Source organism: Ranitomeya imitator, chromosome 3, assembly GCF_032444005.1.
Source record: "Ranitomeya imitator isolate aRanImi1 chromosome 3, aRanImi1.pri, whole genome shotgun sequence".
Classification (NCBI taxonomy): domain Eukaryota; kingdom Metazoa; phylum Chordata; class Amphibia; order Anura; family Dendrobatidae; genus Ranitomeya; species Ranitomeya imitator.
Window position 1 is genome coordinate 548,120,578 of NC_091284.1, and position 24,333 is coordinate 548,144,910.

The 24,333-nt window shown below is 47.0% G+C and overlaps 1 protein-coding gene across 2 annotated transcripts in view; it reads right to left on the reverse strand.

Moving 5' to 3' along the window:
• TFDP1 (transcription factor Dp-1) overlaps positions 1–24,080 on the reverse strand; it is a 156,380-nt gene extending 132,300 nt beyond the window's left edge. The window contains exons 1-3 of one of the 2 annotated variants that reach the window (XM_069757876.1): positions 23,772–24,080; positions 12,230–12,289; positions 1,390–1,456 (exon numbers count right to left, since the gene is read on the reverse strand). In XM_069757876.1, coding sequence (XP_069613977.1) covers positions 1,390–1,456; positions 12,230–12,241 — 79 coding nt within the window. In that variant the 5' untranslated portion in view covers positions 12,242–12,289; positions 23,772–24,080. Of the gene's footprint in view, positions 1–1,389; positions 1,457–12,229; positions 12,290–23,613 lie in introns of both variants that reach the window. The other variant, XM_069757877.1, reaches the window with a different exon arrangement.
• Between the last annotated feature and the right edge of the window lie 253 nt (positions 24,081–24,333).

Below are 24,333 nucleotides of genomic sequence, written 5' to 3' on the forward strand. Positions count from 1 at the left end.
AGAGAGAGAGAGAGAGAGAGAGAGAGAGAGAGAGAGAGAGAGAGAGAGAGAGAGGGAGAGGGAGAGAGAGGGAGAGAGAGGGAGAGACCGCGACGTCATCATAGATCCTGCTCACACCAGCCCTGGGACCAGAAGCTGCCGCGGGAAAGGCGGCAGATGGCAAGTATAGCAGGACTTCAACGGGCCTTCGGAAGGCGAGTATATGTTTTTTGTATTTTTTAAGTCTCTATACTACGTGGCTCTGTACTGGGCAATATACGTCGTGGCTGGGCAATATACCGTACTACGTGGCTGGGCAATATACTACGTGGCTGGGCAATATACCGTACTACGTGGCTGGGCAATATACTACGTGGACATGCATATTCTAGAATGCCCGGTGCGTTAGAATCGGGTCACTATATATATATATATATATATATATATATATATATATATATATATATATATATATATATATATATATATATATATATATATATATATATATATATATATATATCTATATATCTATATATATATCTATATATATATCTATATATATATATCTATATATATATATCTATATATATATATCTATATATATAGATAGATATATAGATAGATATAGATAGATATAGATAGATATAGATAGATATAGATAGATATAGATAGATATAGATAGATATAGATAGATATAGATAGATATAGATAGATATAGATAGATATAGATAGATATAGATAGATATAGATAGATATAGATAGATATAGATAGATATAGATAGATATAGATAGATATAGATAGATATATATATAGAAACCATAAAAATTGGAACAGCACAATGCTCACCGGTGGGTGCCTGGCCTCCTGGGCAAGATGGTCCACTCATCTGCCCACATGTATACAAAAATAAGCAAATGAAGGCAGCACTCCAACTCCTCTTGAAGGTGAAAAAATGTGACTTTATTGAACCCACATCTCAAGGCTTGAGAAAGGCTCAGTGTGAGCCGAAACGTCGCACAGAGATGTGGGTTCAATAAAGTCACATTTTTTCACCTTCAAGAGGAGTTGGAGTGCTGCCTTCATTTGTATATATATATATATATATATATATATATATATATATATATATATATATATATATATATATATATATATATATATATATATATATATATATATATATATATATGTATATATATATATGTATATATATATATATATATATATATATATACATATATATAATCAATCTATCCTGCTGCCACTGCTCTATAACAAGATAATTGTATTTTTACAGGTTCCATTTAAAAATTAGATAACTGTATCCATTTTAAGTCAAGAAAGAAAAAAGCATTAAATTTGCAGACAAGTCACAAAAGCAAATTTCCAAAAGTTTAATCTCTCACCTTTTCCTGGACTAAGATTTTGATCAACAAAAACTTTCAGCTCTCCATTTGCTTCAAGTAATCCAGCCTAAGAAAACAAACAAAAAAAATACTGAACATGAAATAACGTAACGCTGAGACAAAAAGAAAAAAGAAAGTTGAAACGAGATGTCTCATCCAGGAATGCATACAGTCAAGCATGGTGGGGGAGTGTCATGGTTTGGGGCTGCATGAGTACTGCCACCTGCAAGGAGCTAGCTTTTTGAGGGAACCACGACTGCCAACATGTACTGTAACATCCTGAAATAGCATAATACCCTCCCTTCAGAAACTGGGCCGCAGGTCAGTACTTCAACATAACCCCACAATATTTACACTTCGGGCATTTTAACTTTGGGGAGTACTCGCTTTTGTTGCCAGCATTTTAGATATTAATGTCTGTGTGTTAAGTTATTTAGAGGGCACACCAATTACACTGTTGTACAAGCTTGACCCTGACTACTTTACATTATATCAAAGCGTCAGATCTTCAGTGTGGTCCCATGAAAACATAATAAAATATTTACAAAAATGCGATGGTGTACTCACTTTTGTGGTATACTACTTTTATATATAATCGTTTTCATAAGCTCATTCAACTTTGGAGTCTAACTGCATCTTTCTGGACATTACAAGTGGTGTTATGCTTTAAAGCTTAGTTATATGACAGGAAAGCAATTGTGAAACTTTACAGCTTTCCAGGGATATATACTTCATGACTATGGAAGTCATCTACGGGGTTATAAAGTTCTCAAAGAACTTTTTCTTTGTGATCCAGTTTAGATGCTGTCGTGGACCTCTTGGTTTACAAAAGTGAAAAATGTAGCCAATTAGAGGCCACAACCCACAATGGTCAAGTACCGTACTCGGCATACCCGCAGTTACCTGCGCCTACAGCTAAGCTCATGATACCAGCTGTATGGCATGTGAGCGCCAAGTCCTCTGACTGGTTGTGGTGCTAATGTGCTGTAAACAGAGGACGACTGGAGCATCAGAGAAGAATTAATGGGGGAAGGCAAATAAGAATTTTTTTTTTTTTCAAAATAGATAACCCTTTTTAAGCTGCTAGCAGAACGTAGCTTTCATGCTTACACATTTTTATAGTTTTTCTTCCTAGTCATTTGAACGCCATCCTTTAAAAAAAAAAAAAACATACAGCTCTGGCAAATGAGACCACTGCAGTTTTATAAAAATCAGCTTCTCTACATGTCTGACAGCTCTTCCATTCCAGTGTCAGTTGAATTCCAACCAGAGTACACCTCATTCTACTTAATGAGCTTCTGATTAGGTTATCACCTGAACCAAATCTTATTTAACGAAGGAAAGTATAAAAAACACTGCTGTGGTGTTCACAATCCTCTTGCAATAGGACAAGCTGGATGGCAAAACAAGTGCTAGTAATATCCCAAAAGTAATAGGAATGAAAAAATAACCATGCCAAAGGAGTTGAAAAGTCTTGAGTGAGGAGAAAAATGGCTCAATTCTGGCTTTACTAGCAGAAAGACACAGTCAGCGTCATGTTGCCTCCATTCTTATGTTGCCTCCATCCTTAAAGGGAACCTGTCACCCCCAAAATCGAAGGTGAGCTAAGCCCACCAGCATCAGGGGCTTATCTACAGCATTCTATAATGCTGTAGATAAGCCCCAGATGTATCCTGAAAGATGAGAAAAACCGGATTACTTACTCTTTTATAGAGCCACGACAGCACCCACTTGAGCGAGGGGATCCGCCCCTAGGAACAGGAAACCCTATGGAGAGATAAAAGGGGAGGTCCCCTTCGCTCCCACAGTTGGGTTACAGAGATTGCGAGGAACCGCCCACCACTTTTAGTAGGCAATCCAATAATATTATTTATCTTTAGTTAACTTAAGTATGGCTAACTACAAGAACCATTCACCCTTATCAGTGCTCTTATGAAAAACTAACTATTAGGGAGGGAAGTGAAGGGGTGCTGTCGTGGCTCTATAAAAGAGTATTACCGGTAAGTAATCCGGTTTTTTCTCTTCGCCACGGCAGCACCCACTTACGAGACTTTCAGAGATAGTCATTTGGGGGGGGGGGGGAAATCACCTTGTTAAGAACTGATCTACCGAAAGAGAAGTCAGATGAGGAAGATAAGTCCAATCTACAGTGACTATAAAAGGTAATAGGAGAAGACCAAGTTGCGGCCTTACATATCAGTTCTATTGGGACCTCCGCTCTCTCAGCCCAGGATGAAGCCATCACCCGGGCAGAGTGTGGCTTTACGATTTCAGGCGGATTCTCTCCTTTTGATGAATAAGCCAGGCAAATTGCGTTCCGAATCCACCGGGATAACGTGCTCTTCGTGACACCAGAACCTTTCTTATGGCCCTGGAAGGAAACAAAGTGAGCCCTGCTCTTCCTCCAGGGGCTAGTTCTGTCCATTTAAGCTATTACAGCCCTTCTTACATCTAGTGTATGGTATTTTTCCTCTTCCTGATTTGCGTGGTTACTATAGAAAGGAGGAAGGAAGATTTCTTGAGATCTATGGAATTTGGAACCTACTTTAGCTAAGTAAGGGGGGTCTGTTTTTAGGACAATTCTATTCTGGAATATTGACAGAAAGGGAGGATCTATTGACAATGCCTGGATGACTTACTCTTCTCGCTGATACTAGGGCAACGAGAAAAGCTGTTTTAAAGGGAGACAAATTTTATGGGGGCAGAGTGTAGTGGCTCAAATGGGTCCCCTGTTAGGGCCTCTAGAACTAGACTAAGATCCCACGGTGGTATGTGGGAAATTTGGACTGGTTCTGACCTTTGGCATGCTGAAATAAATCAGGCTATACACCTGTCTCCGGCAATATTGTGACTATACAAGGCTCCTAGAGCAGAAACCTGTACTTTCAAAGTACTGACTGATAGGCCTAAGTCACGCCATCTCTGGAGAAATTCTAAGATAGCGGAAATGGGAATTTCTTTTGACAGAGCTGCTGGGTAGAAGGTAAGAATTTTTTTCCATACTCTTACATATATAGTTGTTGTAGTTCTTTTTCTACTTAATAGAAGGGTATCAATCAAGTTTCCTGAAAAGCCTCTTATCTTTAGTAGCGGCCTTTCAAATTCCAGGCTGTCAACCGTAGGCCTTTCACATGAGGGTGGTTGAAGGGACCTTGGGAAAGGAGGTCCTGAATCTCTGGGAGAATCGTTTGCTCTGTCCTCCCTTATCTTCCTGATTACGGTATGAAGGAGTATTAATGGAAGAAATGCATATGCTTGCCGGAATGTCCACGGAACTTGGAGGGCATCGAGGATATTGGGGTTGTCGGACAGGAATAATGAAGCAAACTTTTTGACATGACTGTTTCTTGTTGCAAAAAGGTCTACTTTGTGAGTGCCCCATTTCTTGGTTATCATTGTGAAGATATGACGACTGAGTACCCACTCTACTTGGTGGAGAGTGACGGCTGAGAAAATCTGCCTTTGAATTGTCCATTTCTCTGACATGCAGTGCTGACAAAGATAGAATATGTATCTCGGCTATAGATAGGATGTCATCTGTTATAGACATGAGAGCTCCTGATCTCGTTCCTCCTTGATGATTTATGTATGCGACAGATGTCATGTTGTCTGATAGTATTCTTGTGTGAGTTCCGTGTAACTGCGGAAGGAATTTACATATGGCATTGATAGACTGCTTTTAGTTCCCTTTCATTAGATGAATCGTTTGAATCACTAATAGACCATTGCCCTTGAACTATCTGGTCTCCTAGATGTGCTCCCCAACCACTATGACTGGCATCAGTAAAAATTGTTTTTGAAGGTTTAACTACCCAAGGGACCCCACCTACAAGGTGATCCGGCTCTAACCACCAGGTCAGGGACTCGATTACATTTAATGGAAGGTATAGGCGGCTACCTAAATTGCCTTGTAATTTCTCTTCTTCCTGTAATATTGTATATTGCAACCGTCTAGTATGGAATTGAGCCCATGGGACCGCCGGAATGCATGATGTAAAGGAACCCAGAAGGGACATACCTTCTCTGAGGGAGATTACAGGGTTATTAATTACTGATTGTTTTTTATTGTTAACTGAAAGTCAGAGGTGTTTCCTTCCAGAATCCAAACAGAGTCTAAGATAAGACCCAAGAATGTTTGACGGGTTGTTGGGAGACAATCTGGATTTTTCCCAATTACTCAACCATCCCATTTCCTGTAGGGATGAAATCGTATTAAACAGGCGCTGCTGACATTGTGAAGGTAATTTCCCACCACTAAAAGGTCATCTAAGTATGGAACTATGAGGGTATCTTTTAATCTTAAGTATGACATTACTTCTGACATTAATTGGGTAAAGACTCTGGCAGCTATTGACAGTTCAAAGGGCACTGCTGTATATTGGAAATTACATATCTGTCCTTTCATCATGACCGCTACACGAAGTTACTGCTGATGTTCGATATAAATTGGTAGATGGTAATACACATCGTTTAAGTCGAGGACTGCCATGAAGCACCCGGGGAACAAAAGTTTTACAGTGGATCTGAGACTCCATCTTGAAGGTTTGGTTTTCTAAAAAGATATTCAATTTCTTAAGATTTATTATAGTTCTATATGACCCATCTGGTTTTGGCACCAAGAATAAAGGGGAATAAAATCCCTTTCCTCTCTGATGAAACAGGACTTCTACTAATACTCTTTTGGATAGGAGATTTATTATTTCCTGCTCTAAAAACTGCTGTTGAGAGTGAGACTTTAAAGAAGTAAACAGGAATGAGTCCGGAGGGACTCGGGCAAATTTTAATTTTAGGCCTGAAGTTATGAGGCCAATTGCCCAAGAGTTGGAGGTTACTATACGCCATTGTGTGGAGAAAATAAAGACAACCTACCACCTACTGGTACTGTCCTAACGTGGTTTTTCTTCCATTTTAAATGGGCGTTTTCCGAAAAAAGAACCTTTTTGTTTGTTATCTCTATTGGCCCAGCGGTCCTGGTTTCTAAAATCCTTTCTCTTATTAAAAACGGGCTTCCGGAATGCTCTCCTATAAAGATGGAAAATAATTATTAGGGAACCCCTTTTTCCTCTCACCCACTTTGGTCAGGATTTCATCTAGTTTTGTACCAAACAGGTATTCACCCTGGCATGGAAGGCCAGAGAGCTTTGATTTTGTTTGGGCGTCTCCTTTCCAACCCTTTAGCCAAAGGGCTCAACGTGCTGCGTTGGTTAAGCCCGCTGATTTGGCTGCTAACCGAATAGTCAGCAGATGAATCCGCCAGGAATGCTGTAGCGCCTCTGATCAGAGGTAAAGAAGAGATTAGCTTATCTCTGGAGAGGCCGCCTTTTAGACCTTCTTCTAGGTAATTTAGCCAAACTAACATGGACCTTGCCGTACATGTACCTGATATAGCCGGTTTAAATGCCCCTGTACAAGATTCCCATGCCCTCTTTAACAGAGAGTCGGCTTTGCAATCCAGCGGGTCTTGTAGGGAACCAGAATCCTCTACTGAAAGAAAGGATTTTCTGGACGTGAACGCTACTGCCGTGTCTACTTTTGGGGCTTTAGCCCAAGTAGACATGTCCTCGTCATTAAAGGGATAACGCCTCTTCGATGATGAAGGCAACCCTTTTTGCCCTGGTCTCTCCCTTTCTTTAACTAAATTTTTGATTGCTGTTATTACTGGAAAGGTTGGTCTTTTCCTTTCTGATAATCCTGCGAACATTATATCTTGTGGTGTTTTGGGGTCTTTGGTATCCTTAATACCCATAGTGTCACATACAGATTTAACAAGATTATCAATGCTTTCTGTTGGAAAGCACTTGTCTTGTTCACCTTCCAAGGAAATACATTCCTGGGAAATATCCGTATCTCTATCTTCATTATCAGTAGAACAGTCAGATTTTGGTGGAATAAATTTCCTGCTATTACTTTCAGGAATACTCTCTGAACTACGTAATGCCCGCAATTTGTCCCTGATCATTTGTCTGATGTCATCTGATCTTACTGAGGATTCTTCACGTAAGGTGGTTTCAATACAAGTGTAACACATTCTCTTTGTATGAATATCCGGGAGGGGCTGGGTACATAAAGTACATTGTTTGCGTTTTGATTTTTCAGTTCTTTTTGCCTAGGGTGCATAGAAAAAAAAAGGGAGCAACAATCAGCTTAATAGGGTGGGATACACACTCACCCCAGTGAAGCTATTGGTCAAGGTACCGGCTGGAGAGGAGGAGATGGAGGCACAGGCTGAGAGTTTTATCGGTCGGATCTTTTCTCCTTAGTGCTTCTTGTGGAGGATCTGCATTGTTTGGATCGTCCGCTGCTTGTATGGCTGCGAGGTGCAATGGCTGTGTCTTGTAACCAAGGCACCACTGAGTCCTGAGGTGATGCCATGCTTGGACGCCAGGGTATCAGCGTCGGCATCCTTTTACACTGAAGGCCGCCATCTTCTTCCTGTTGTACCCGGGTCGTGGCCATCTTACGTGCACCTGCGCACTGCCTGCTTGCCGACGCCATCTCTCTCCTTCACTCACCCCGGAAGCTTTTGTTTCACTTCCAGGGGAACACACACCAGGCCCCACACTCGCACGTGCGCCCGCCGAGAGCGGCGTCACGCTTACCTGAGTGAGTTTAGCCCTCCGCAGGTCAGCTGAAGCGTCCTCCTCCGTGAGCCAAGCGACTCCCCGATCCTAGCCTCACGGTGCCTGCCAGCAGAGGGGGAGCAGAACCAGGACCCCCGACGCTGCTTCCAGCACTAGAGCCCCAGCAAGCGGCGTCCAGGCCAGGTATCCTCTTCTCCAAGAGTTCCCTTAGGAACAGGAAACCAACTGTGGGCGCGAGGGGGACCGCCCCTTTTATCTCTCCATAGGGTTTCCTGTTCCTAGGGGCGGATCCCCTCTCTCAAGTGGGTGCTGTCGTGGCAAAGAGAAAAATAAAAAGAGGTTAGATTATACTCACCCAGAGGCGTTCCTGCTGCGGTCCGGTCCGATGGGTGTCGCGGTCCGGGGCCTCACATCTTCTTACGATGACGTCCTCTTCTTGTCTTCATGCTGCGGCTCTGGCGCAGGCGTACTTTGCCTGTCCTGTTGAGGGCAGAGCAAAGTACTCAAAAGAAGAAAATGTCCAGCTTCACCAAATCCGTGAAAAAAAGTTTTTTTATTCACATACTTAAACATGGAGGATACAAACTTCAGCACAAACCATATGTGTAAGAATCTCAACGCGTTTCTGGAGACTAAGCTCCCTTAATCATCAGTTTGAGAATAAAGAAAACTTTTTTTCACGGATTCGGTGAAGCTGGACATTTTCTTCTTTTGGATTCTACATGCCTGGACAGCAGGTCCGTGCTCCCGAAATTTGGCTTATGCATCATGGGTGAGCTGGTTTATATTTCTTCTTTCAGAGCAAAGTACTGCAGTGCGCAGGCGCCGGGAAAGGTCAGAGGCCCGGCACCTGCACACTGCAGTACTTTGCTCTGCCCTCAGCAGGGCAGACAAAGAATGCCTGCGCCGGAGCCACAGCGTGAAGAGAAGAAGAAGACGTCATCGTAAGAAGATGGGAGGCCCCGGACGGGACCGCGACGCCCATCGGATCGGACCGCCCACCCAGGTGAGAATAATCTAACCTCTTTTTCTGATCTTTCAGGATACATCGGGTGCTTATCTACAGCGTTACAGAATGCTGTAGATAAGCCCCTGATGCTGGTGGGCTTAGCTCACCTTCGATTTTGGGGGTGACAGGTTCCCTTTAAAATTTCTAAGAAGGCAGTCCATTACAACAAGATCAAGCAGCAGACATTGGGGACAACAAAGCTACAGACCGAGAGAAGGAGAAAACTACTCTACATTGACCAGGATGACAGTCATCTTATTCGAATGTCACTCAGCAACCGCAGGATGACATCAAGTGACCTACAAAAGGAATGGCAAATGGCAGCTGGGGCGAAGTGCATGACAAGAACAGTTCATAAACAGGCTCCTAGAGGCAGGGCTCAAGTCACGTAAAGGTAGAAAAAAAAGCCTATCATCAATAAGAAGCAAAGGAGAGCCAGGCTGAAGCTTGCCAAAAACCATAAGGATTGGACCATAGAGAACTGGAGTCTCTGATGAGTCTAATTTTCAGCTTTGCCCAGCATCTGGTCGTCTAATGGTTAGACGGAGACCTGGAGAGGCGTGTCTTGCACCCACTGTGAAATTGGTGGAGGATAGGTGATGATCTGGGGATGCTTCAGCAAAACAGGAATTGGGCAGGTTAATCTTTGTGAAGGACGTATGAATCAAGTCGCATACAAGGTTATCCTGGAAAAACAGTTGATTCCTTCTGCTCAGGCAATGTTCCCCAACTCTGAGGACTGGATTTTCCAGCAGGACAATGTGCCATGCCACACAGCTAGGTCAATCAATATGTGGATGAAGGACCACCACATCAAATCCCTATCATGACCAGCCCAATCTCCAGACCTGAACCCCATTGAAAACCTCTGGAATGTAATCAAGAGGAAGATGGATTGTCACAAGCCATCATTCAAAGAAGAACTGCTAAAATTTTTGTACCAGGAGTGGCAAAAGGTAACCCAAAAGCAGTGTAAAAGACTGATGGCAAGATGCATGAAAGCTGTGATTAAAAATCATGGTTATTTCACAAAATATTGATTTCTGAACTCTTCCCGAGTTAAAACATTAGCATTGTTGTTTCTAAATGATAATGAACTTGTTTTCTTAGCATTATTTGAGGTCTGCAAGCAATGCATTTCTTTGTTATTTTGACCACTTCTCATTTTCAAAAAATACAATCTTTAGTGCATGGAAATTCGAAGACATATTGTCAGTAGTTTATAGAATAAAAGAGCAATTTACATTTTACTCAAAAATATACCTATAAAGAGAAAAATCAGACAAAACTGAAAATTTTGCAGTGGTCTCTTAATTTTTGCCAGAGCTGTCGTATGACTTCACTTGTTTCTATACTAGGCAGAATTGCAGAGATCTGCAGACTAACTGCAAAACACTTAGGGAGAAAACAAAGGTCTCTTGCTTTCCTGTGAGCAAACTGCTTGCAACCTATACTTCTGGGAGCCATCGTTTCACCACAAAATGCTCAAAGATTTGTCTCACTTCTCAGTAAATAAACAAGAGATTCATAGGCTGTTCTAATCTTGTCCTATCTACTAACAGAAGGAAAATCTGGTCTAGTGAAAAGGTTCAAATGTACTAATATTTTAAGTGGATGTCTGGCCTTGTGACAATGATGAGTGCTCTCTAGATATCCTCACTATCAAGCCATTGGAAGTCTGACACCATGCAGCATCATCATAAGCTGCTTTTAGCTCCAGACCGATATTAAAACTAATGCAGAAAAGTGATGGTACAGCGCCGTGCAATGTGCAGTGGTTGGAGCTGAGAATTGCAGATCAGCTCTTGTTTGAAAGGTGCTAAGCTGCAGTTCTCGGCAGGGGCCACTGCACAATGAAAGGAGCCATGCGCTTCAGAGGTTACTGGAGCTAGAAACAGCTGGACTGTCAGACCCCCACCAACCGGATATTGACGACCTGTCCTAACAATAGGTGAACAATATCAAAAAGTTTGACAGCACATTTAATGACCTATGCCTGTATACAAGTCATCACTTGCACATCTTTTTACAGGAAAGGCTTGGGTGGTAACCACTGGAACTTATAAACTAGTCCAGCAATATTCCATCAATTGTTTTAGTTAAAACCTATTTCTAAACATAAAATAGGCATTTAAAAAACATTTACCCCTGAAAGACCGAGCCATTTTTGTTTTCGTGGTTTTATTATTCCTCCCCTTCTTCCAAGAGCCAAATTTATTTATTTATTTATTTTTTTTATGACAACCTAGCCATGTGAGGGCTTATATTTTGTGTGGACAAATAGTAGTTTTGAGTGACAGTACTTTACAATGTAATGTACTGAAAGTAATAGTAAAAATATTAAGTGTGGGGAAATTAAAAAAAAATAAAAATCAGCCAATGTTTATTGTATTTTTTTTTCTTTTATGGCGTTATGTGCAGCAAAACGACCTGGCAGCGTGATTCTACAGGTCACTACAATAACAACAATATCACACTTTTAAAGGTTTTTTTGGTTTCCGTTACAATTTCTGACACCCAGAACCATTTTTCCATCGATGGACCGATGAAGGCTGGCTTTTTGGGTGCCGAGCTTTAGGTTTAGATGGCACCATGGGTTTTTTTTTTTTTTTGCAGTGGGATGGAGGGCCACACACTAAAAAGAGTCATTTCTGAAATTTGAGGGGTTTTTTTTTAATCCATGGCTTCATTTACCTTATAGGTTAACATTATAATTTAGATTGGAGTTTTAAGGATGCAGCAACACTATGTATAATTGAAAAGGGGATATTTCCAGTCTTAAAAAATGAAGTCCTGTAATTCTAAAGTCGGGCGTCCACAAATCAGACTCGTCTTTCCAGCACAAATCACAGATACGCAATGGAATTAATATTTGGGGAAATGGAAAGTCACAATGTTGTGTGCAATCTAAGGAGTCTAAAAGCAACGGAATTCTGATGTAAACTGCACTAAAGAAAACGCTTCATGACGAAACATAATAAATGTGGTGCAAGTCACTATTTGGACTTAAAGGGGTGTAAGCCTGGGAATTGTTCCAGATTTTGCCCAGAAATAAAGTGGACCCATCACCTCCTGGAAAACTTCATGCACTAAATAAAGACCTATAGAAAAAAAAAAAAATTATATATATATATATATATATATATATATATATATATATATATATATATATATATATATATATATATATATATATATATATATTTTTTTTTTTTTTTTCTTCCTATATTGGTAATTAAAAGGTACTTACATCTTTTGCCATGTTACCAAATATGCAGAAGTAAAACGGATTGCCACCCAGTTGAAACGTCTGCAAAAAAATAAATATGAAGAAATATAGTCAAAAAAAATAAAAATAAAATCAAGTCAATCTATTTAGAGCTAAAGTAGGGATGCCAGCCAGAAGAAAGTATTCACAAGTTCTCGAAAAGGTCCTTGTTGCAGACATGTGATTTTTTAGGCCACATGGACAGCAACACTCAGTCTATGAAATTGTTTATGGAAGAGAACTTGTCTCCTGATGCGTTTCTTAGAGCACTCGGATGTCCCAATCCTGTTATTCCACCTACACATGTTATTACAAAATGAACAACTGGTGCATCCCTACTCAGCCCAACACATGAGCAACTGGTAACATCAAATAATTCATTTATACATTTCTATGACGGATAACAGGAGCAGCAAAATGTTAGAATCTGAGAGCACCATAATGCAGGAGCAGAGACCCCGATTCCAGCAATGTGTCACACACTGGCCTGTGGTTTACTGTTAATAAAAAAAAAAAAATCCCTCAACAGTGCTGGTAAATACAGATCTGTCTCCAATATTCCCTTTATCTCTAAACTTCTGGAGCCCTTGGTCCACTCGGCTATCTCACAGATCACTTTCTACTTGACCCTTTACACCAGTGGTCCCCAACTCCAGGCCTCGAGGGCCGCCAACAGTGCAGGTTTTCAGGATTTCTTTAGTATTGCATCGGTGGTAATGTGATCATCTGCACAGGTGATGATTCCAACCCCTGTGCAATACTAAGGAAATCCTGAAAACCTGCACTGTTGGCGGCCCTCAAGGCCTGGAGTTGGGGACCACTGCTTTACACTCTACTGAAACTGCCCTTACTAAAGTCTCTTATGATCTACTAACCACTAAATCTAATGATTACAACTCCGTGCTGATTCTCCTGAATGTTTCTACAGCATTCGACACTGTTGATCACAAACTCCTGCTCACGATGCTTTGCTCTATAGGCCACCTCTATGACTGCTCCTTCACTGTATTTTTTTGCTGGTTCCTCTTCCCCTTACGGTCGAGGTTCAAGGCTCAGTCCTAGGCCCCCTCCTCTTCTCCTTATATACTGCCCCTATTAGATAGTCAGTGACCATTTTGGTCGAGGAATAAAATGGTCCGACTCAAAATATATAATACTAGATGGCAGCCCGATTCTAAAGAATCGGGAGTCTAGAATCCATATATACTTTATTTATTCAAATGTAAGAATAATACAATTAATAAATAATAGTAAGAAAGAACAAAAATAATAGGCAGTATATGGAGAAAACATCAAACAAAAGTTCAAAATTGGTGTGAAAATGTCACTGAACCACTTCACAACTAAATATATATAGTTTTGGTAAATGGTATTATCATTTTTTTGACGAAATTCGGCAGGAGCTTGAAGAGCAACGTCACTGGGCCCGCCTCCACGCAGTAGAAACTTGCTGTGAGGTAAAAATTCAAAAATCACACCAAAATGGCGGGCGGAGTCTGTCACAGTACGGCACGTTTCTGATTGGTCGCTCGCAGCAGGCGGCAACCAATCAGACACTGGACACTGTTGACGTCACTTATCTCCGGACATTAGCTCCGGACAGGAAGTTGGCACAAATTGCAGGAAGTAGTATTCTAGGCAATTATATATTAGAAATTAGGTTCAGTAGTACAATGCAGGATGCGCTGTAAATGTTTTCACAATAATTTGGGAAAGTTATGAAATGTCCTATAAATGTCTGTTCCTGATCTAAGGATCTAGTCTGTGAAATGAATCTGTGCTGCACTTTATGTACATGCTCAGTAGTGGCCAGTAGGGTTGAGCGACTTTTCTTTTTATAGGATCGGGTCGGATTTCACGAAACCCGACTTTTTCAAAAGTCGGATCGAGTGAAATCGGCCTATCCTATAGAAAAGTCGGGGTCGGGCGAAACACGAAACCCAATGCAGTGCATTGGGATTCTAATGGTTCCCAGGGTCTGAAGGAGAGGAAACTCTCCTTCAGGCCCTGGGATCCATATTTAAGTGTAAAATAAAGAATCAAAATAAAAAATATTGATATACTTACCCTCGGACGCACCCTGGTTCTCACCGGCAGCCTTCCTTCCTTAGAATCAGCGCCTGAAGGACCTTCGATGACGTCGTGGCTTGTGATTGGTCGCGTGAGCGGTCACATGGGCGTCACGCGACCAATCACAAGCCGTGACGTCATCTAAGGTCCTTCAGGCGCTGATTCTTAGGAAGGAAGGCTGCAGGTTAGAACCAGGGCGCGTCCAAGGGTGAGTATATACCTATTAGGAATATACTAACCCTCGGACGCTTCCTTCCTAAGAATTAGCGCCTGAAGGACCTTAGATGATGTCGCGGCTTGTGATTGGTCGCGTGACCGCCCATGTGACCGCTCACGCGACCAATCACAAGCCGCGACGTCATCGAAGGCCCTTCAGGCGCTCATTCTTAGGAAGGAAGGCTGCCGGTGAGAACCAGGGTGCGTCCGAGGGTGAGTATATCAATATTTTTTTTTTTTATTCTTTATTTTACACTTAAATATGAATTCCGATACCGATTCCCGATATCTTAAACATATCGGAACTCGGTATCGGAATTCCGATTCCAGATCAGAAGATCGCCGACCTCATGGCCGACCACACACAGGGCTCGGGTCGGGTTTCATGAAACCCGACTTTGCCAAAAGTCAGCGACTTCTGAATCTGGCCGACCCGTTTCGCTCAACCCTTGTGACCAGTGCTGTGGAGTCTGAGTCAGGGGAATTGAGGACGGTTTGGTTACAGACTCCACAGCTCCAACCCGAACTTCCCACTCCCATCTCCAACACTTCTCGAGTGTTAGGGTATGTGCATACGTTGCGCATTCTCTGCCGATCCGCAGCGTTTGAGGTGCAGAAAAGCTGCAGATCTGCAATTGATTGATTGTACTGTAGTACAATGTAAATCAATGAGAAAAAAAAATGCTGTGCACACTTTGCGGAAAATCCGCTGCGGAAACGCTGCGGTTTAAAATAAGTAGCATGTAACTTCTTTTTTGTGAATCTGCAGAGTTTTTGGACCCATTCCATTATAGAAAACCGCAGGGGTAAAAAACACAGCAAATCCGCAAGAAAACCACAGCAAAAAAGCACAAAAAATGCGAAAAATCCGCAGGTGCGTTTTCTGCCAGGAGAGGCAGAATCCGCACCAGTAATTCCTAAGCCTAATCCGCAATGTGTGCACATAGCCTTACACCAACTTTGGAAAGTGCTGTGAAATATGTTGGCGCTATAGAAATAAAAATGATTATATTATTAATCGGTGTTTTATCAGCAGGAGCTTATCACCACAGGACTAAAGGTACCTTCACACTCAGCGACGCTGCAGCGATACCGACAACGATGTCGATCGCTGCAGCGTCGCTGTTTGGTCGCTGGAGAGCTGTCACGCAGACAGCTCTCCAGCGACCAACGATGCCGAAGTCCCCGGGTAAACATCGGGTTACTAAGCGCAGGGCCGCGCTTAGTAACCCGATGTTTACCCTGGTTACCAGCGTAAAAGTAAAAAAAAAACACTACAAACTTACCTTCTGCTGTCTGTCCCCCGGCGCTGTGCTTTCCTGCACTGACTGTGAGCACAGCGGCTGGAAAACAGAGCGGTGACGTCACCGCTGTGCTTTCCGGCCAGCCGGCGCTCACAGCCAGTGTAGGAAGCACAACGCCGGGGGACAGACAGCGGAAGGTAAGTATGTAGTGTTTGTTTTTTTTACTTTTATGCTGGTAACCAGGGTAAACATCGGGTTACTAAGCGCGGTCCTGCGCTTAGTAACCCGATGTTTACCCTGGTTACCAGTGAAGACATCGCTGAATCGGCGTCACACACGCCGATTCAGCGATGTCTGCGGGAGATCCAGCGACGAAACAAAATTCTGGACTTTCTGCAGCGACCAGCGATATCACAGCAGGCGCCTGATCGCTGCTGCGTGTCAAACTGAACGATATCGCTAGCCAGGACGATGCAACGTCACGGATCGTTAGTGATATCGTTCAGTGTGACGGTACCTTAAGTGTCCCGTGCCTCCTAGTCCAACCCTGCCTGCTACCACCACTGATCAGCAACTGTCACTATATAATGTACACACAAAGCTATGAGGTGGGCGATGTTAGACACAGATTAACAAGTGAGCGCTGCTTAATCTGCTGCAGAGAAAACTGCAACCTTCAAAACTGCTGCTCCCAGTATTTTAAGTGATCCATCACTGGAATCTGGGTCTTTATTCCTACCTCATGGTGCTGTTAATTACAAAATTGTTGTTCCCAAAGGAATTTATTCACACAAATGAGTCGATACTTTCTTCCGCTCAGATAAAATGTGAATGCTGCAGCTGATTAACAGACGGTGATTGGCTGCAGCTCATGTTATGTTCCCACCGGATACTAACCCAAGCAGATCAGAAGGAAACTGCAGGGCTGAGTATGGAAGGGTAGCGCCAGTCCTCCATGAGCCCATAAACACGGGTTATTCAGTAGTGGAAAAGACCTTTACAAGGTACATACAATTAACCTCATATTTTCAAAGCTTAAAAGCAATGGTAGGAAACACATCTGGAAGAGCAAGAGGTCTGGATGCACGGACAGCTATACAAAACCAGATACCTCTCTTGCAAAGCTCCACTTCAGAAGAGGCTTTCATCATTATGTGGTTGTGTAAGTAACTGGACCATCTGTTTTCCTGCCATCACTCAAACTTCCGGCGGAACATACAGTCAGCTGTGTAAATGAAGGTAATTTATTCATAATGCTTATTTAGTATCCACCATTGCTGTATTCTGTACATTCGTCTCCATTTCCACTGGGAATAATCTACTTTACCTTCTCTAGGGGCACAGATGCACCCACTCCAATATATTTAATAAGAATAGGGTACCAAGTCAAATCTGAGTATACACGCTGGTCCTGTAGGGCCAGCCACCGTGACGGCATGTTGCCCTCATGATCGCCTTATGCTCATGTGGGTTTCCTGCTCACACATTACAAAACGCAATGCATAGGAAAGCCATGAGCACTATCAAATGAGAGGGGGAGACTGACGATTTCCTAAATGTTATGAGCAGGGCTATAAGGTCTAAGCCCATTTTGGTGGAGTTGAAGTCATGGAAATTGAAGAGTCGGGAGTCTGAGGTTTGGCTGTGGAGTCGTGGAGCTGGAACCCATTTTGGTGGAGTCGGAGTCATGGAATTTGAGGAGTCGGAGGTTTGCCTTACCAACGCCACAAGCCTGGTTATGAGAAAAGCGGAGAATTGTAACATGCCCTGTATACCGTGGATCTGCAGGAAAGGCAACAATCTCCAGCAACTCAGGAAGCCCAGGCCCCAGGATCCTATAAACTGATCAGGAACTTGCTTTGATAGTAATCAAACTAAACTTTTTGTAGAGTGAGGCATCACAAACCCATGGTGCCAGATAGAAAGCTACAACAAATGCTAGGAGCACTAGATATCTATTGAGTTTTACGAAGCTTCTTTTTATCTCCTACTGCCCAAAAAATAAAATGTCCCTGGAACAGTTCAACTGTCTACTAAAATGAAGTAATTTGATAACCACAGTTCCTTGGCGAGGCTGCATCCTCATTATAATAGCGGCAGGTAGGACACTGGGTGCTCTGTGCTGCGATATCAGACACAAGAGATACTGAAGTGCTACAGGATATTCATAAGGCTATGTGCACACGTTCTGGATTTTTCGCGTTTTTTTCGCTATAAAAACGTGATATAACACTTAAATACACATACATATGCATCCCATAATTTATAATGCATTCAGAAATTTTTGTGGATATGTTTTTCGCGGAAAAAAACGAAGCATGTTCATTAATTTTGCAGATTTCCCACTATGCTATTGCATCCCAGAACCTCCGGGGGAAAAAACGCCAAAAATCCGCAAAAAAAACTATGCAAAAAACACAAGAAATCCGTGAAAATTCCGCAGGCGGATTTCTGGCAGAAAATGTCCGGTTTTGTTCAGGAAATTTCTGAAAGAAATCCTGACGTGCACACGTTGCGGATTAGGCTTAGGAATTTCTGGTGCGGATTCTGTCTCTCCTGGCAGAAAACGCACCTGCGGATTAGTCGCGTTTTTTGTGCGTTTTTGCTGCGGTTTTCTTGTGGATTTACTGCGTTTTTTACCCCTGTGGTTTTCTATAATGGAATGGGTACAAAAACGCTGCAGATTCACAAAACAGAAGTGACATGCTACTTCTTTTAAACCGCAGCGTTTCCGCAGCGGATTTTCCGCAAAGTGTGCACAGCATATTTTTTCACATTGATTTACATTGTACTGTAAATCAATTGCGGATCTGCAGTGTTTCTGCACCTCAAAAAACGCTGCGGATCCACAGAGAATCCGCAACATGTGCACATAGCCTTAGACAGTGCTTGCCCTACTGGGAGGTCTGGAGCCTCCTCTAGTTGTTGGTGCCACTGGGGAGTCAGATTTCCTAGAAGTGATCATAACCTGCAGTTTATTCTATGGCTGCAACATTTCATGGGATTTCGATTTTCCTTCATTCTGATAACACTCACTCTCCCCAGGTCCAACACTGGGTCTCTGCCGCTGGTGACTGCTTGCCAGATGTAGGTCATGTCAGCAGCCAAAGGGCCCAACAGATTATGCTATCCGAGCTCTGTGATGGGCTGCAGCCGGTAAGCAATCACTGGAGCAGTGGCAGAAGGCCAGCGCAGGACACAGGGACGATCAGTAGCGTTCGTTTTTTTAATTATTTTCTGATCAAAAGGTTAAAAAAGGAAAATTGAGAATGGCACTCTAACTTCACTGTTCCTAGAGGTGGTGATGCCCCAACATCATCTTGGTCGGTTTGGTTGAGGCCCCAGCAGAAAATGGGAAGACAATAATCCATGCAGACTACAATCCACCCAGATTTTCACATGCACTAGGCCTAAAGCCAAACAGCAGGCCGTCGACTGGGGTGCAGGATACATGACCAGAAAGATAGGACACGGCTGTCCACCCCTGGTCTATAAACACGCCAATCTCATCCATGCCACCCTTGTGCACCGCTACCGTCACCTCTGAATCATAGGTCACACAGCACTGGGGTCACCCAGGGTCAGGGGATTGTGTATCTGCTCCCCTCCCATCTATCACCCTCCAAAGTAAGACAAGGGTGCTGGAAGCTCTTGCAGGGCGGGATGAGACATCTGGGAGAGAAATAGAAAAATACATGCCACACACACTGACAGGAGGATGGTGGGCAGCCTAAGACGCCTGATGTGCCCCACACACTGGCAGGGGAGGATGGTGGGCAGCCTCGGACGCCTGAAGTGCCCCACACACACTAGCAGAGGAGGATGGTGGGTGCTCCACACACTGGCAGAGGATGGTGGGCAGCCCCGGACCCCTGATGTGCCCCACACACACTGACAGGAGGATGGTGGGCAGCCTTGGACCCCTGATGTGCCCCACACACACTGATAGGAGGATGGTAGGCAGCCTCGGACCCCTGATGTGCCCCACACACACTGGCAGAGGAGGATGGTGGGCAGCCTCGGACCCCTGATGTGCCCCACACACACTGGCAGAGGATGGTGGGCAGCCTCGGACCCCTGATGTGCCCCACACACACTGGCAGAGGATGGTGGGTAGCCTCGGACCCCTGATGTGCCCCACACACACTGGCAGAGGAGGATGGTGGGCAGCCTCGGATGCCTGATGTGCCCCACACACACACTGAGAGGATGGTGGGCAGCCCTGGACCCCTGATGTGCCCCACACACTGGCAGAGGATGGTGGGCAGCCTCGGATGTCTGATGTGCCCCTCACACACACAGAGGATGGTGGGCAGCATCGGACCCCTGATGTGCCCCACACACTGGCAGAGGATGGTGGGCAGCCTCGGACCCCTGATGTGCCCCACACACTGGCAGGGGAGGATGGTGGGCAGCATCGGACCCCTGATGTGCCCCACACACTGTCAGAGGATGGTGGGCAGCCCCGGACCCCTGATGTGCCCCACACACTGAGGGAGGAGGATGGTGGGTAGCCTTGGACCCCTGATGTGCCCCACACACACTGACAGGAGGATGGTGGGCAGCCTTGGACCCCTGATGTGCCCCACACACTGGCAGAAGAGGATGGTGGGCAGCCTCGGACCCCTGATGTGCCCCACACACTGGCAGAGGAGGATGGTGGGTAGCCTCGGACCCCTGATGTGCCCCACACACTGGCAGAGGATGGTGGGCAGCCCCAGACCCCTGATGTGCCCCACACACAGAGAGGAGGATGGTGGGTAGCCTCGGACCCCTGATGTGCCCCACATACTGGCAGAGGATGGTGGGCAGCCCCGGACCCCTAATGTGCCCCACACACAGAGAGGAGGATGGTGGGTAGCCTCGGACCTCTGATGTGCCCCACACACTGGCAGAGGATGGTGGGCAGCCCCGGACCCCTGATGTGCCCCACACACAGAGAGGAGGATGGTGGGTAGCCTCGGACCCCTGATGTGCCCCACACACTGGCAGAGGATGGTGGGCAGCCCTGGACCCCTGATGTGCCCCACACACAGAGAGGAGGATGGTGGGTAGCCTCGGACCCCTGATGTGCCCTACACACACACTGGTAGGATGGTGGGCAGCCTCGGACACCTGATGTGCCCCACACACTGACAGGAGGATGGTGGGTGCCCCACACACTGGCAGAGGGGGATGGAGGGCAGCCCCGGCCCCCTGATGTGCCCCACACACTGGCAGAAGATGGTGGGTAGCCTCGGACCCCTGATGTACCCCACACACAAAGAGGAGGATGGTGGGTAGCCTCGGACCCCTGATGTGCCCCACACACTGGCAGAGGATGGTGGGCAGCCCCGGACCCCTGATGTGCCCCACACACTGGCAGGGGAGGATGGTGGGCAGCCTCGGACCCCTGATGTGCCCCACACACTGGCAGAGGATGGTGGGCAGCCCCGGACCCCTGATGTGCCCCACACACAGAGAGGATGGTGGGTAGCCTCGGACCCCTGATGTGCCCCACACACACTGACAGGAGGATGGTGGGCAGCCTTGGACCCCTGATGTGCCCCACACACTGGCAGAAGAGGATGGTGGGCAGCCTCGGACCCCTGATGTGCCCCACACACTGGCAGAGGAGGATGGTGGGTAGCCTCGGACCCCTGATGTACCCCACACACAAACAGGAGGATGGTGGGTAGCCTCGGACCCCTGATGTGCCCCACACACTGGCAGGGGAGGATGGTGGGCAGCCTCGGACCCCTGATGTGTCCCACACACAGAGAGGAGGATGATGGGTAGCCTCGGACCCCTGATGTGCCCCACACACACTGACAGGAGGATGGTGGGCAGCCTTGGACCCCTGATGTGCCCCACACACTGGCAGAAGAGGATGGTGGGCAGCCCCGGACCCCTGATGTGCCCCACACAGAGGAGGATGGTGGGTAGCCTCGGACCTCTGATGTGCCCCACACACTGGCAGAGGATGGTGGGCAGCCCCGGACCCCTGATGTGCCCCACACACTGGCAGAGGAGGATGGTGGGCAGCCTCGGACCCCTGATGTGCTCCACACACTGGCAGAGGAGGATGGTGGGCAGCCCCGGACCCCTGATGTGCCCCACACACAGAGGAGGATGGTGGGTAGCCTCGGACCCCTGATGTGCCCCACACACTGGCAGAGGATGGTGGGCAGCCCCGGACCCCTGATGTGCCCCACACACTGGCAGAGGAGGATGGTGGGCAGCCTCGGACCCCTGATGTGCCCCACACACTGGCAGAGGAGGATGGTGGGTAGCCTCGGACCCCTGATGTGCCCCACACACTGGCAGAGGATGGTGAGCAGCCCCGGATCCCTGATGTGCCCAACACACAGAGAGGAGGATGGTGGGTAGCCTCGGACCCCTGATGTGCCCCACACACTGGCAGAGGATGGTGGGCAGCCCCGGACCCCTGATGTGCCCCACACACAGAGAGGAGGATGGTGGGTAACCTCGGACCCCTGATGTGCCCCACACACTGGCAGAGGATGGTGGGCAGCCCCGGACCCCTGATGTGCCCCACACACAGAGAGGAGGATGGTGGGTAGACTCGGACCCCTGATGTACCCCACACACACTGGCAGAAGAGGATGGTGGGCAGCCTCGGACCCCTGATGTGCCCCACACACTGGTAGGATGGTGGGCAGCCTCGGACCCCTGAGGTGCCACACACACTGGCAGAAGAGGATGGTGGGCAGCCTCGGACCACTGATGTGCCCCACACACAGAGAGGAGGATGGTGGGTAGCCTCGGACCCCTGATGTGCCCCACACACTGGTAGGATGGTGGGTAGCCTCGGACCCCTGAGGTGCCACACACATTGGCAGAAGAGGATGGTGGGCAGCCCCGGACCCCTGATGTGCCCCACACACACTGGCAGAAGAGGATGGTGGGTAGCCTCGGACCCCTGATGTGCCCCACACACAGAGAGGAGGATGGTGGGTAGACTCGGACCCCTGATGTACCCCACACACACTGGCAGAAGAGGATGGTGGGCAGCCTCGGACCCCTGATGTGCCCCACACACTGGTAGGATGGTGGGCAGCCTCGGACCCCTGAGGTGCCACACACATTGGCAGAAGAGGATGGTGGGCAGCCCCGGACCCCTGATGTGCCCCACACACACTGGCAGAAGAGGATGGTGGGCAGCCTCGGACCCCTGATGTGCCCCACACACTGGTAGGATGGTGGGCAGCCTCGGACCCCTGAGGTGCCACACACACTGGCAGAAGAGGATGGTGGGCAGCCTCGGACCACTGATGTGCCCCACACACTGGCAGAGGATGGTGGGCAGCCCCGGACCCCTGATGTGCCCCACACACAGAGAGGAGGATGGTGGGTAGCCTCGGACCCCTGATGTGCCCCACACACTGGTAGGATGGTGGGTAGCCTCGGACCCCTGAGGTGCCACACACATTGGCAGAAGAGGATGGTGGGCAGCCCCGGACCCCTGATGTGCCCCACACACACTGGCAGAAGAGAATGGTGGGTAGCCTCGGACCCCTGAGGTGCCACACACATTGGCAGAAGAGGATGGTGGGCAGCCTCGGACCCCTGATGTGCCCCACACACTGAAAGAGGAGGATGGCGGGCAGCGTCAGACCCCCTATACCCCTCCATGTATGCAGGAGGTTGGATAGGCCGTGCTTCCAGAAGCCAGGCTGGCACTGCTCCCTGCATATACCCGTGGCGGGAACACTCAGGCCCGCTCCCTCCCGGTGGGGACACAGGCAGCCATGTTAGCAGTGCCCCGGTGCCAGGCTGCGCGGTGGGGTAGGCCGCACACAGCGTGGACTGCACAGATCCGGGACTAGCGCTCACCGTGTCCCGAGCTCAGGGCCTCACCCCGGACACCCGCTCCGGGCCGTCAGCAGAAGGTGCAGGCCCGCTCCTGTGAGTGGGGGAGGCGGAGGAGGGCCAGCAGCTGCGGTGCACGCAGCACACAACACGGCGGCGCTGGCTGCGGCCTAGGCCCGTACCGGAGATGCTGTGCGGGCGGCCGTCACGGGGAGACGGGTGCAGGATCGGGCGGCAGCGGGGGATGCAGCATCCTCAGTGGCCCCTACTTCTCTGCACGGCGCGGGCCCTCTCCACACTGGCCGCGGTCACCGCTGCTCTTCCGTGCCGGCCCGGCTGCTAGGTGCTCGGAGCCGGTGACTGTCTCCCCGTATGCCCGCGCACTGCCGCCTTCCTCCCAGGCCCGTCTTCTCTTCCTCCTCTCGCTGTATCCTCCCTTCCCGTCACCTCAAACAAAAAACCGAGCTTGGCGGCGTCTGGCCGACCTGCACAGCGATTGGTTGAAAGGGCTTTCACGTCAGGAAATGTAACTCCGCCCCCCACCAGCTCCGGTGCGCAGTTCTCCATTCTGTTTGGGTACAATTGCAGCTAGCGAGTGATGTCATGAGACCTGGGGCGCTGATTGGCCATCCTGGGCGTCAATGAGGAAGGAGTGTTTATGGGAACTCGTGCACGCGTCCGTGACGTCATCAACTGACTGAAAGATTCCTCTGACTCTTGTTCCAGCTGTTCCTGTGGGAGGCG